We start from the raw sequence: 12,444 nt of genomic DNA on the forward strand, positions 1-12,444 counted from the left end.
CCATATGTTGCACTATTACCACTTCTATAGTCCTCATTCTGGTATGCATGATTGAATCGATTATGGCAGTTCAGGGCAATGTGTCCGGGTATGCCACATACTTGACATCTTGGACCTCCACCGTATCTGCCTCGGCCACGCCCCCTGCCACGATTTCTAGTGTTTCGATAATTTGACCGAGAATTGCTGTTGTTCGAGTTGTTATAGGTACTGCTACTTTGACTTTTGCGATTGTTGGAAGTTTCCTGTTTAGTGGCAGTATTGGCAGAGGACACGAAATCGGAAGGACCATTCATAGCAATGCTTTGAGCTTCATGTGCAACAAGATACGAATAGAACTCAGATAACTTTACCTCATGCTGATTGCTAAGAACGGTTATGGCGGTGAACAAATCGCCATGTCCAGGTCCTAACCCGGCTAGGATATAACCAATCACTTCTTCATCTGTCATTAGGTGCCCAATATTGGCCATAGTATCGGCCAAATCAGTCATCTTTTGATAATATTCAGAGGCAGACAAGTCGCCCTTTTTTGTGTTTGACAATTGAGTTCTGATTTGAATAGAATTACCACTGTGTTGCGCAGAAAACATAGTTTGCAAGGTGGTCCACAACTGATTTGAGGTATCTGCACATCTGGTTAGTTGTGAAAGAACATCTTCAGTCATTAAATATAACAAGCCCCCAAGAATGGCTTGATCTTGAGTAATCCACACTTCATATGCAGGATTGTCTTCCTGTTTGGCAGCATCACATATGCCAACGGTGATTTTGGTTGGTGGCGCAACAGTGGACCCATCGAGATAGCCAAACAGTTTTACTCCACGCAGAATTGGAACAACCTGTGCCTTCCAGAGAAGATAGTTCGTGCGACTGAGTTTGCACGTTACAACAGTAGCTATCTTGGACGAATTGATAAACGTAGTTTCAGTAGCCATTGAAAGACAACCTGATCAGAGGAGGTGATCAAGGGTTGGGTCGATGAGGGGAAGAAAATCGGAGCCCTAGAGTCGTGGCTCTGATACCAAGAAGAAAAGAGTATTTGGCTTAAAGGATCCCATGGGATTTTAGTATTATATATATAACAAAGGATTACAATCTGAGATCCACAATAAACGGATCTTAAATACATACAAGATATGAAGATAAGTATAGATTAAAACTAATTTAATCCTTCTGTTTACATGGTGAAGTTCAATATTTAAAATATTGAAATCGTTGGATCCATTTTTATGCATATTCATAAGATTATTGAACATGTTGTTAAAAGTTGGTGCAACTAACTCTTAACCCGCATCATTTTCCACAAACACTGTTGTTACTCTGCTAAAAGCCTTTTCCTATCTTGGTGTGGAAGAGGTCTAAAATGTTTCCCAAAAAGCTTTCGTAGATTGGTGGTTGGCGTTATGTTTATTTTCATATATAAATATCAAAGCTCGCGATAATGTTGTTTTTCGTCTCCCGTTCAACTCCTAGGACATTTGTTTGTCATCATTTTGGGTTTTCTTCTTGAAGTGTTTAGTTGTGATTCTGGTACCGTTCGTCTTCGTCTTTGGAATGTTGGACTTGAAAAGGTTGAAAGTGAAAATGGTGAAATTGTTGACAATACTCATTTGTTTGGAATGCGTTTGATTGTTGGAAGGTGTTTTGTTGGAATGTGGTTGGTTGTTCGAAGGTGTTTGGTTGTTGGAATTAATTTAGTAGAAATGGATGTTGGAAAAGGTGTCGGTCTTGAGTTTGTGAACCTTATAACATATTCATGAATCCACCGGTGGGTGAATCGAAATGTGAGTATTGTAGAGGTATTGTGTTTACTATTTAGTGCATACAAACCGATGGGTGGATCAAATTTGGTATGTTTGGATTGTTTGAGTTTTGTTCCATAGTTTGATTTAAATTACAGGAGAAAAAATTATAAAGAATATGGATTATAGAGTATAAAAATAAATAGATGTTTGTAGGGTAGAAATGTATATGATAATTAACTAGTATTTATAAGTAAAATTGAAATATCTATTTTAAAAGAAAACGGATAACCAGAGTTATTCCACACCACATGAGGCGAGGCAGTGTTTACGTGTCTACGTGGATGCAAGCCATCTCTCTCTCTCTCTCTCTCTCTCTCTCTCTCTCTCTCTCTCTCTCAAAAGCGCATAGCCAAAGTTATTCTCATCACAACCACAACACATACCACACCACATAGGGTAGTGTTTATGCGGCCTACGGGAACACAATCCATCCCATGCTACTTGCATGGTATGTATATATGATGGTCTTATAGTGACAATTGTTGACATTGAGTATCTACAATTAATGATGGTCTTATAGTGACAATTGTTGACATTGAGTATCTACAATTAATGACGTTTTTTTTCCGGTTGGTTAGTGGTTAGAAGTTAAACTCATCAAGTTATAGTTAATTCTGACTATATCTGTGTTTAAACTTGAGTCCTTCAATCTAATAGCCTTCTACATCTACCAGATAGCTTAATCCCACATTGGCATCACAACTTCTCTATATACATTGAAGAAGAATCAAATTATCAAATATTGATGAAAGTAAAAAAGCTATATATCCCTAGACTAATTTAGATAACTATTCTCTAATACATGAACAAAAAAAAAAAAACTATACACAAATAGAGGCCCTGAATCGGTCCTAAAAACCAAAAAAGAGAAAATGGTCAATGTCCATTGCAAAAGGAGTCGCGTTGCAAAATCCGCCCAAAAAAGAAACACACTGCGGTAGTTTCCGTCGTTGACTCTTTCTCTTGCGATTCCAAGTTCGTCGAAATTGTTGTTGTGGCAAAAATCGATCAAAGGTGCTTAAATAAGATTCTATTGCCACTTCTTTAGCATCGCAAACGACATATTTCCTACTATTCATTGTACAAGGTGGCAAGGTGCCCAAAAACGTAGTATTCTTCACCCGAAATCATCGATCAATAGATATAAAGATATGTTCTTTCAGTCTTTGCAACACCTAGCTTTCTTGAGAGTAGATGTGTTTTTATATATATTACCTAGAGCAACACTTGGCTTTCTTCACAGCAGACACGTCATCTTTATCGCCAATATTTATTGTCTGCCCTTTAAGTACAACCGATGGCTCGTTAGCGATGCCAAGGGCCTTCCGGCTCATAACACGATAAATCTGGGTAAGCACTTCGGTGAAAGCTTTCTCAACGTTCAGTGACTCGAGAGCTGATGTTTCCATGAAGAAGACGTTCTCTCTTTCGGAAAAAGCCTTGGCCTCATCTGTTGTCACAGCCCTTAAGTGTCCGAGATCGGCCTTGTTTCCTACGAGCATGATGACAATGTTTTGGTCTGTGTGTTCTCGGAGTTCCTTTAACCATCGCTCGATGTTATCAAATGTTACCTTTCGGGTAATGTCGTATACGATCAGTGCACCCACTGTTCCTCTATAGTAAGCACTCGTGATGGCTCGGTATCTGAAACGTAACAAAAATCAACACCGTGATAACGTTGTTTCAATCGATGCATGCTAAATTCTTTAAAAAGTTAACAACTTTAGCAAAAGATATTTCATGTTTCATGAAAGAAAACCGGACCCACGACAATTTGTTGATTCATTAACATGAAAAACACGAACACAAAGTTTTTTTCATGGGTTCGAACAATCTTTATTATGAAAGATATTATTAATACCTTTCTTGTCCAGCAGTGTCCCATATTTGCCCCTTGATAGTTTTGTCTTCAACACGGATGCTACGAGTCGCGAATTCGACCCCAATCGTGGACTTGGAATCAAGGCTGAATTCATTCTTGGAGAAACGTGACAAAAGGTTAGATTTACCTACACCTGAATCGCCGATTAAAACTACCTTATACAAGTAATCATAATCGTCGTCTGTATACGATGCCATTTCTCTTTCCCTCTGTGCACAGATTTGTGTTTATGGTTGAGATAGAGAAACCATGTTCAGAGAGATGAAGATGAATGGAACACATGAGGCGATTTGGGTTGCTGTTACAGGCTTCAGAAATTTAGGGAAAAAGAGAGGTCAAAATAGAGTTTGTGTGTAATAAAATATTGGCATGGTACAGCGGACCATATAAGGAATCCTAATCGCCTAATCCAAACATTGTATGCAATGATCTGCGGCTATTTAAGGCATATGAAACATGCATAAGTACGTAGGATGGGTTAAAAAACAAAATTATATGGGAAAACCACAAAAATTCGTGACAACCAATTAATTAATTAATTTTAAACAAAATTCTTTAAAGGAACCCTATAGTAAGGCACTAGAGAGCAACATATTACATATTTACATGGAGAGGTCAATAAGATCTTGAGGATCAGAAGTATTACACTGTTCTTGAGTTCAACTTAACGGGTGAAAAGAAAAGAGATAGATAAAAGTGAGATGAAAATAAAAAAGATTTGTGTTCTTGGTTTTCATTAAAAGAAGGAAGTAAATGAAACGTAAAAATCATTTTCCCTCCTAACTTTTCTTCTAATTTGGAGAGATTTTGAGAGAAATTAATAAAATGTTTCATTTTTCTTTTTCGCTCATCTCTAACTCGGGAACACAAAATATAAATTTATTTTCCTTTCTTTTCTCCTTTTTTCCCTCATTACTTTCCTCCCCCTTCTTTTCTTTTCTTTGCTAAAACTCGGGAATTAGACACCTAGGGTAAGTGAATGTAACACCCTGTTTCAGGTATTTCTTAATTCAGGATTCGTAGGCCGTAATTCGATCAAGTAAAGACTTTGGGGCCCTGGGGAAGTAAAGTTTAGACCTTATTGAAGGTTGATAATATTGGTTACGATATATAAAACCCTTGATTTGAATGTTGGAACCAAATGGTAAAATGGGAAAAGTTATATCCCGGGCTTCTTGCATGGGTTATGGTTTTAGTTTGATATGTATTAAGCCAAAATTAACTAGATAGAATTATGGGGCGCTTCAATACCTTTATATGCATATAAAAAACGTCGAAAACAGAGTAACGAAGAAGTTATGGCTGTTTAAAGTTGAATTGGAAGTTGGGTGTTTTGCCCCACCCAGGGCGTAGATGCTGAATGAGGAATGTGATTTTAACAATCTACGCATGGCGTAGATTTTGCTACACATGTTGTAGGCAATGCTGACTAAAACCCCAATACTAAGGCTTTGAGCCCTATTTAAAAACTCTAACTTCTTGGAACCCTTCCCATTACCAGCCTCCATCAACTCATATCGTTCCTTTCAAACCCTATTCACTAATTGTGAGTTTTGAAAGTACTAGTGTGATTTTTGTGTGCATTCTTGAAGAAGGAGTCTATTAGAGAAGCAAGTATGAGCTCCAAGCTTTGTAGATCCAGACTTTGCACTTCATCGCCTATCTCTAGAATGTATAAAGCTTGCATCATGATGTTCCTTTTGTAAGATCTAATTAGGTCATGGGTTTTTATGCTTTTGTCCCTTAACCTTGGTCCTTGTGAGTATGGATTAATCCACACCATTTGAATGCCTCCTTCTTATGTTTTGAGGTTATAGATTCATAAAAATGAGAGCTTGGACACTCTCATCCATCCATGCATGAGCTCTTGAGCAAAAGGTGTCATCTTGGACTTAGAGTGTGGTTGTGTGATCATCTTGTACATGCAAAGGGATAAAGTCAGAAACAGATCATATCTGAGAGTTTAAGATTTTGGTTTGCTGTATTAAGAGCTTAATAGAAGTTTTTGGGATTAGGGACTCTACGTAGGGCATAGCCTCTATACGCATGGCGTAGTTCTACGCTAGGCATAGATTAGTTATGCAAGACGTAAGTCAACTGAGTGTTAACCAATGAATTTTTGACCGGTTTGAATTTTGGTCAACTATGTTAGGACTTAGTATGGGAACGCAAAATGGTCTTTTGCCCAAGGAGGATTAGTTATGAACCCACACTCTCCGAGGTCTAATTATTACCTTAATTATTAATTAGCGTTTTATTATGTGTTTAACGTGAGGGACTGATATCGTCAACTTGGGTGTGTAGTCCATCTTGTCGACGGACTGAGGTGAGTTTTCCTCACTGTACTCGTGGGTGGAAGACACCAATGTCGGTCCACTAGATTATGTTATTTATCCTTGTGTATAGTATGTTGATATGCTATAACGGTCTGTTAGATTGGTATATTTGTATGATTACCTATATTGTTGGTTATTCTTTATCTGTTTGCATATGTCGACATAGTGAGGTTGGATTGAGACGTACTGGTTTGTGCTGCACGCCAACAAACCTGAGAGGAAGTTATGCATAAGATGAGGTCCGAGAAGGGCATTCCAGTCTTATGTTGTGGGATCGGGAGCAAGCCAATCATAAACTGAGGACTGGGGAGGGAAATCCAGTCTTATGTTGTTGGCTCGGGAGCAAGCCTAACATGGGTTGTAGGTCGGGGAAGGGCAATCCAATCTCATGTTGCGGGCTAGGGGGCAATTTAGTCTTATGCTTCGGGCCCGGGGTGCATGCGTTATATATGTATTATTGTATGGGGTATTTTAGGGGAACTCACTAAGCTTTGGCTTACAGTTGTTGGTTTCATGGTTTTTGGAACATCAATTAGGGCAAGGAGAATGCATGATTGTACACATCTTCCTGCTGATTTATGTTTTGAGAGATGTTTGATACTATGACTCTATGGATTTGTTTTGAAAACAATTGTTTACTTTTTTATGGTTTTTGGAAATGGTTTACAAAAATGAAAATTCTTTATCATGATTTCTAGGATGTTAAAAGTTGGTATCAGAGCCCTACTTTGAGAGAATTGGAAGAACATTTGTGTGATTCCAGACTCAAACTATGGATCTGCAAAATATTTTTCATAATTAAATTTTTAAATGATCAACGAAGATGGTGTAATGTGTACAATCGGTCGGGGCCCAAGGAAAGTTATTCCCCAAGATACTCACACTTGTTCTATATATATTGATGATATGTTAGAAATGCATGCTAGATTATAGGCTAGGGGTCTTCAAGAATTATATGATAGAATTGCCTGGTTTATGATGCCTGATAGCCTAGGGGATTTCTTGGTATGTTATTTGAAACTGACATTATGACTATAGTTGTTTAGTTTATGCATCATGGTTGTACATATATAAGATTTGATAGCCTGAGAATGTTTGATTTAGCCTTATTTCCTATTCCTTGTCTGGGTGTGGACTTAGGTAGAATCAATTATTCGACTGTCTATCGAATCCAGTGTTAAATTAGCATACACAAGGCGACTACATGGTTAGTGGAAGTTTCATGAGCGAGTGGTGTTGTTAGTAAGACAACAAGTAAGGAATTGTTAGTTACTCTTATGAGAGTGGATATAGGATATATACATGTCCAAGTCGCTTGGGCCTAGTGGTTAGGAATTATGTACGAAGATCTATGAGAATGGTCATTAGGAGGTGACATAGAGAATCCAAGATGATTCTTGAGGAATGTACGGATAGGTGTGGAAGGTAGTACTGGTCTCATACTACTGGAAGCACATGATCTGTACTCGAATCAAGGAAAGTTATGGGGATTCTAAGGATATGGTTGAGGGTAGATAGCATGGTTTGATACCATGATTCGTTGCAGTAATTTCGTATCCGACTGACCGTTGGTTATGGTTCTTCAGAATGAAGACGAGATTGATATTTATTTGGGCCCTAAGGTCGTGGAAGTTTGGATATGAAGGGTATATATGTGTATGATTTAGTTAGTTTTAAAGTATCAAAGACCTTGTTCTGAGTAGTGCCAGTTCGAGTCGTGAGACTCATGAATAAAATAAATGTGATGATCGACCCGAGGATTGCAACCTGAGGATGGGTGGTTGTCCGATGGATCAAGACGTTGTTCCCTACAATGGGGTTATGTTCTTCCAACCTATCGCATTTTAGGGGGGGGGGGGGGGTGGAGGGGTGGGAAGGGATCATATGTGTGTAAGTTGGTAGTTATAAGAAAGGGAGGGTGCTCAAAACTTGACTGCTCTTTTCATTTGGTGACCTAGGTGAGGACCATGTTACAGGTCGGATATGTGGCATAGTTTTGAGAAGATCGGGGATATCTAGGGAGGGCCGGGATGTTCTAATTCAGGACAGAGAGTTCTATTGATATGTTGAGTTTTTCAGAGCTATTGATTGAAAATCTATAATGGATTCTTGAAGCTCTAGAGGAATATACAGTTGTGGATAAACTCCTCTAATGTAAGTTTTGGTTGCCCGATGCTGTGGTCGTAAGGTGCCTCGTCCATCCAATTTTATTTTGATCGATTTTGTTAAGATCGAGGAGATAATGTTGGAAAGAGTTTATTAGGTCTACATCTGAGGTTTAAGGTTTCTTTATGATTGTTTGGTTATTATTGTTCAAAGAATTTTCATATGCCATTTTTCATATCGAGAGTTGTATCTAGAATGTATTTGGGTGAACCGGTTATAGGCTTCGACATGGAAGACGTTGGCCAATGAGGGAGTAAGCCCTGAATGGAGGAGGACTGAGTGTTCTACTTAAAGGATCAGCATCCAGATTGATTTTCATGGTTCCAACATAATGGGTTGGAGGAAGTTGTAGTGTAAGTTTATTGGATTTCTAGTATTCGAGATTGATGATACCTTTTATGGTGGTAAGGTTTATGGTATTGGTCAGATTAATGCTTTCAGGGTTGTACATGTGGTCCTTGCATCGGGAGCTTCTAGGCAAAGATCTCGTTGTAACCAGTTGTCCCTTCTGGGACAAACAAAATAGAGTTAAGAGGAGCATGTGTCGCTCAGTTTGAATGTCAGTTAAACGGGTGGTTAGTTCGTTTAACCGATCACTATCATTAGTAAGGGTAGAGCTATTGTTGATTTATCAACATACTTCAGGGTGTGGTGGATGCATAATTGCATGGGCTTTGTTGTTTGGTTGAGATTTTTTGTGAATTGTCGAGTTGTATTAGTAGACAGTGCTATGGGTGCATCTATATTAGTCTAAGCTTAGGTGCAACATTGATTAGTTTTCTAGAAAGGCCTTAGATATACACATAATCCAATTTTGATTGGTCATGCTAGTAGGGTTGGAGTTGAGGATAGTTGGGATCTGGTTATGGTATGAGTTGAGGATAGCTGGAATCTGGTTGTGGAATGAGTCATGGTTCATGCATGGAAGAGTGTTCATCGGTCTGTGGTAATCAAGGAACCAAACATTAAGGATTCAATTTATCTCGCTCGAGGACGTAAAGCAAAGGTAGGGGAGTATTCATGATCTATGGATAGGTTGAGGTTAAGGGTTATGTTAGGAAATCTTTTTCTGGTCATGTATGATGAAGGCCCTAGGGTTCGAAGTACGACCCGAAGGCCTGATAGGGTCCAGTAGGTTGGGGTTCGGCTCGTATCGATCTTTTGTTAGGTATTCTTATGGGCAGTTGGCAAGACCATTGGCTGGGCACATGGCAGTCATGGGAGTGTTATAAGACTGAGGGGTAGCCGTAACACTCACTAGGTTGGTATGCGGTTGTGGAAGAGTGGTATGTCTACGATTTGGCTCGTAGCATTCTATAGGATGAGTTAGGCCGTTATAGGAATGGTTGCAAGACTGTGGAAGGATAGTGTATTATTGTATGGTATGGATCTTGTGGTTTTGGTAAGTGTTAAGTGGGATGTTGACTGGGTTCCTACATATGGGTAGGATGATGGTCGTACGTCTATAGGCCCACTGGGTGCTGGTCGGGAATCTTCATGTTTGAGATTGGGTGATGGCAAGAATGGTGAGGAACCATGAACTTCTTACTCCAATGGTTGGATAGTATCATGACGTGTCATGGACCCTCGTTGATTTCACTTATGTGTTGGTTATATAGTTATGTTAGGGAAATTCACATTATGTAATTCGTTTGGTTTTAGGCATAATTGGGTATTTTGAGCAGTGTGGAAATACTGTTGATGGCTTAGTAGCCGACAAGTTTGGGTCGAGTTTTGGTAGGATTTTAACTTGTTGAAAAATCATGGTTGTTTATCGGCAATTCCTTGTGAAGTTCTTTGGCGGATCTTTATTCATTTTTGCGAGATCGATTTCGAGTTAGTTGAGTTGCCAGTAGTAGAGTTTGTGGTAGGAATCCTAGATGAATTGTTAGTTAAATTGTACCCCTGAGTGCTTGGGAGTATGAATGTTGCCCAAGATTTTCTTCCAGATTGACCACTGATATGCTCGTGGTAGCAGTGGGATGGTGATGACTTTGCATGAAGTCAAGTGTGTTTCTAAGAACTTTTAGGTGGTTTCTGAACTTGGGTTGGGTTGAAATTCTTGATCAAAATATTTTGAATATTGTTGTACTCGGTTTAGTGGTGTTCCTGGACAAAGACTTGGATATGTATGACGAGTGGATGATCATTATCCATTATGCTTTTCCCTGTAAATTTTTGGTTGATGGATTCCCGATTTTGTGAGGTATAAGTCGGTTCAGTCACAACTTCAAGATTTTTCTTGGTTTGCATAGTTTATTATGAGTGGGATCATATCGTGGGGGAGAGAGAGTTGATTATTGTAGTTGAATGTTTTCAAGTGTTTGAAATGTTGTTAGCATTAGTTAGAGACTGCATTGTCTCTCGAGTTTTAAATATGGATATGTTAATGTTATGAAGCATTGGGAGGGAGCCTGTGTAATAGTGCTAGTATAAGTTTCAGGAATTCTAACTGAGTCATATTTCAAGGACGAAATCTAATTTAACTAGGGGAGAATTGTAACACCATGTTTCGGGACATTTCTTAATTCAAGGTTCGTAGGCCGTAATTTAATCAATTAAAGGCTTTAGGGCCTTGAGAAAGTAAATTTTAGAGCTTATTAAAGGTTGATAATATTGTTATGAGATCAAAGCCCATGACTTGTGTGCAAGAACCACAGGGTAAAATGGGAAAAGTTATATGTCGGGCTTCTTTTATGGGTTATGGTTTTAGTTCGACATGTATTAAGCCAAAATTAACCATATAGGATTGTGGGGCTCTTTAATATCTTTTTGTGTATAGAAAGAACATCGAAAACGGAGTTGAAACGAAAAGGTTATGGTTGTTTGAAGTTTAATTGGAAGTTGGGGGTTTTGCCCTACGCGTGGGCGTAGGCAAGCGACGCAGCCATACATAGAATAGATGCTGAATGAGGAACATGTTTCTTATAAACTATTCAAGGTGTAGTTTTTCTACGCAGGTCGTAGCCGCTTCTAACCAAAACCCTAATCCTAAGGATTTGAGCCCTATTTAAGGGCTCTAACTTCTTGGAACTCTTCCCGTTACCAGCCTCCATCACCTTATATCATTTCGTTGAAACCCTAGCCACCAATTGTGAGTTTAGGAAGTATTAGTGTGATTTTTTTTGTGCATTCTTAAAAAAAGAGTCCATTGGAGAAGCAAGTGTGATCTCTAAGCTTTATAGATCTAGACTTTGCACTTCATCACCCCTCTCCAGAAGGTATAATGCTTGCATCTTGATGTTATTTTTGTTAAATCTAATTAGCTCATGGGTTTTTATGCTTTTGTCCCTTAACCTTTGTCCTTGTGTGTACGGGTTACTCCAACCTATTTGAATACCTCCTTCTGATGTTTTGAGGTTATAAAGTCATAAAAATGAGAGGTTGGGCACTCTCATCCATCCATGCATGAGTTCTTAAGCAAAAGGTGTCATCTTTGACTTGGGGTTTGGTTGTGTGTTCATCTTGGCCATGCAAAGTGATAAAATTAGAGACTTTATACATTAAGACCTTCATTTAGATCAGATCTAGGAGTTTAAGAGTTTGGCTTGCTGCATTAAGAGTTTAATAGAGATTTTTGGGATCAGGGTCTCTATACATGGCGTAGCCTCTATACGTATGGCATAGTTCTACGTAGGTTGTAGATTAGTTATGTTAGACATAAGTCAATTGAGAGTTGATCATTGACTTTTTGACCGATTTGACTTTTGGTCAACCATGTTAGTACTTAGTATGGAAGGGAGAAATGGACTTTTTGTCACACCCTGAAAACCGAAGGCGGAAACATTTCCGGGGCGGACTCCACGTTGTGTATCAAATCCATTGTACATAGCAAAACAGTAAACACAAAACGATACATTACATAGAATTGTTTACATCTGTTTGAAGGAAAAGTTATACAAGTGTTATATACATATATCATATGAAAAAAAGCAAAGACGAGTCTTCTAACGCTCCGTCTTCTTCAAAAGATGGCGGGTACCTGTCTAATGCGGACCTGAGAATACAAGCAGTTTGAAAATCAGCATAAAGCGGGTGCGTTAATAAGCGGTTTAGTTTTGAAAAGAACGAGTTCCTTTGTTTTTTGAAAAAGTTGTTATCCAACAAAATCCCATATATTCTTATGAAAACAGTTTAGTTATATTTTGTTACCAATTCGAAAACGGGTTGTTACGTTATTCCAGGAAAATCCCATATTTTCCTAATAGTTTAGCTGTCCATTCGTTACTTAATTCGTTTACAAGTTGTTACG

The 12,444-nt window shown here is 38.6% G+C and overlaps 1 protein-coding gene across 1 annotated transcript; it reads right to left on the minus strand.

Annotated features, from left to right (window-relative positions):
* Nucleotides 1-2,704: 2,704 nt before the first annotated feature.
* Nucleotides 2,705-3,887, minus strand: LOC111884669 (ras-related protein RABA1f). Its single transcript, XM_023880970.2, has 2 exons — nt 3,670-3,887; nt 2,705-3,452 (listed from the first exon to the last, which is right to left on the minus strand). The coding sequence occupies exons 1-2, from the start codon at nt 3,885-3,887 to the stop codon at nt 3,020-3,022; spliced, it is 651 nt and encodes a 216-aa protein (XP_023736738.1). The 3' UTR covers nt 2,705-3,019.
* Nucleotides 3,888-12,444: the final 8,557 nt, after the last annotated feature.

The sequence above is a fragment of the Lactuca sativa genome, chromosome 7 (genome assembly GCF_002870075.4).
Source record: "Lactuca sativa cultivar Salinas chromosome 7, Lsat_Salinas_v11, whole genome shotgun sequence".
NCBI lineage: Eukaryota > Viridiplantae > Streptophyta > Magnoliopsida > Asterales > Asteraceae > Lactuca > Lactuca sativa.

What these genes read in the sequence shown, in the direction of transcription:
- LOC111884669 (XM_023880970.2), bottom strand. Translation starts at nt 3,887, where the DNA reads ATGGCATCGTATACAGACGACGATTATGATTACTTGTATAAGGTAGTT. An exon ending in GACACTGCTGGACAAGAAAG is followed by an intron (nt 3,453 to 3,669) that starts GTATTAATAATA and finishes GTTACGTTTCAG; the next exon opens with ATACCGAGCCATCACGAGTG.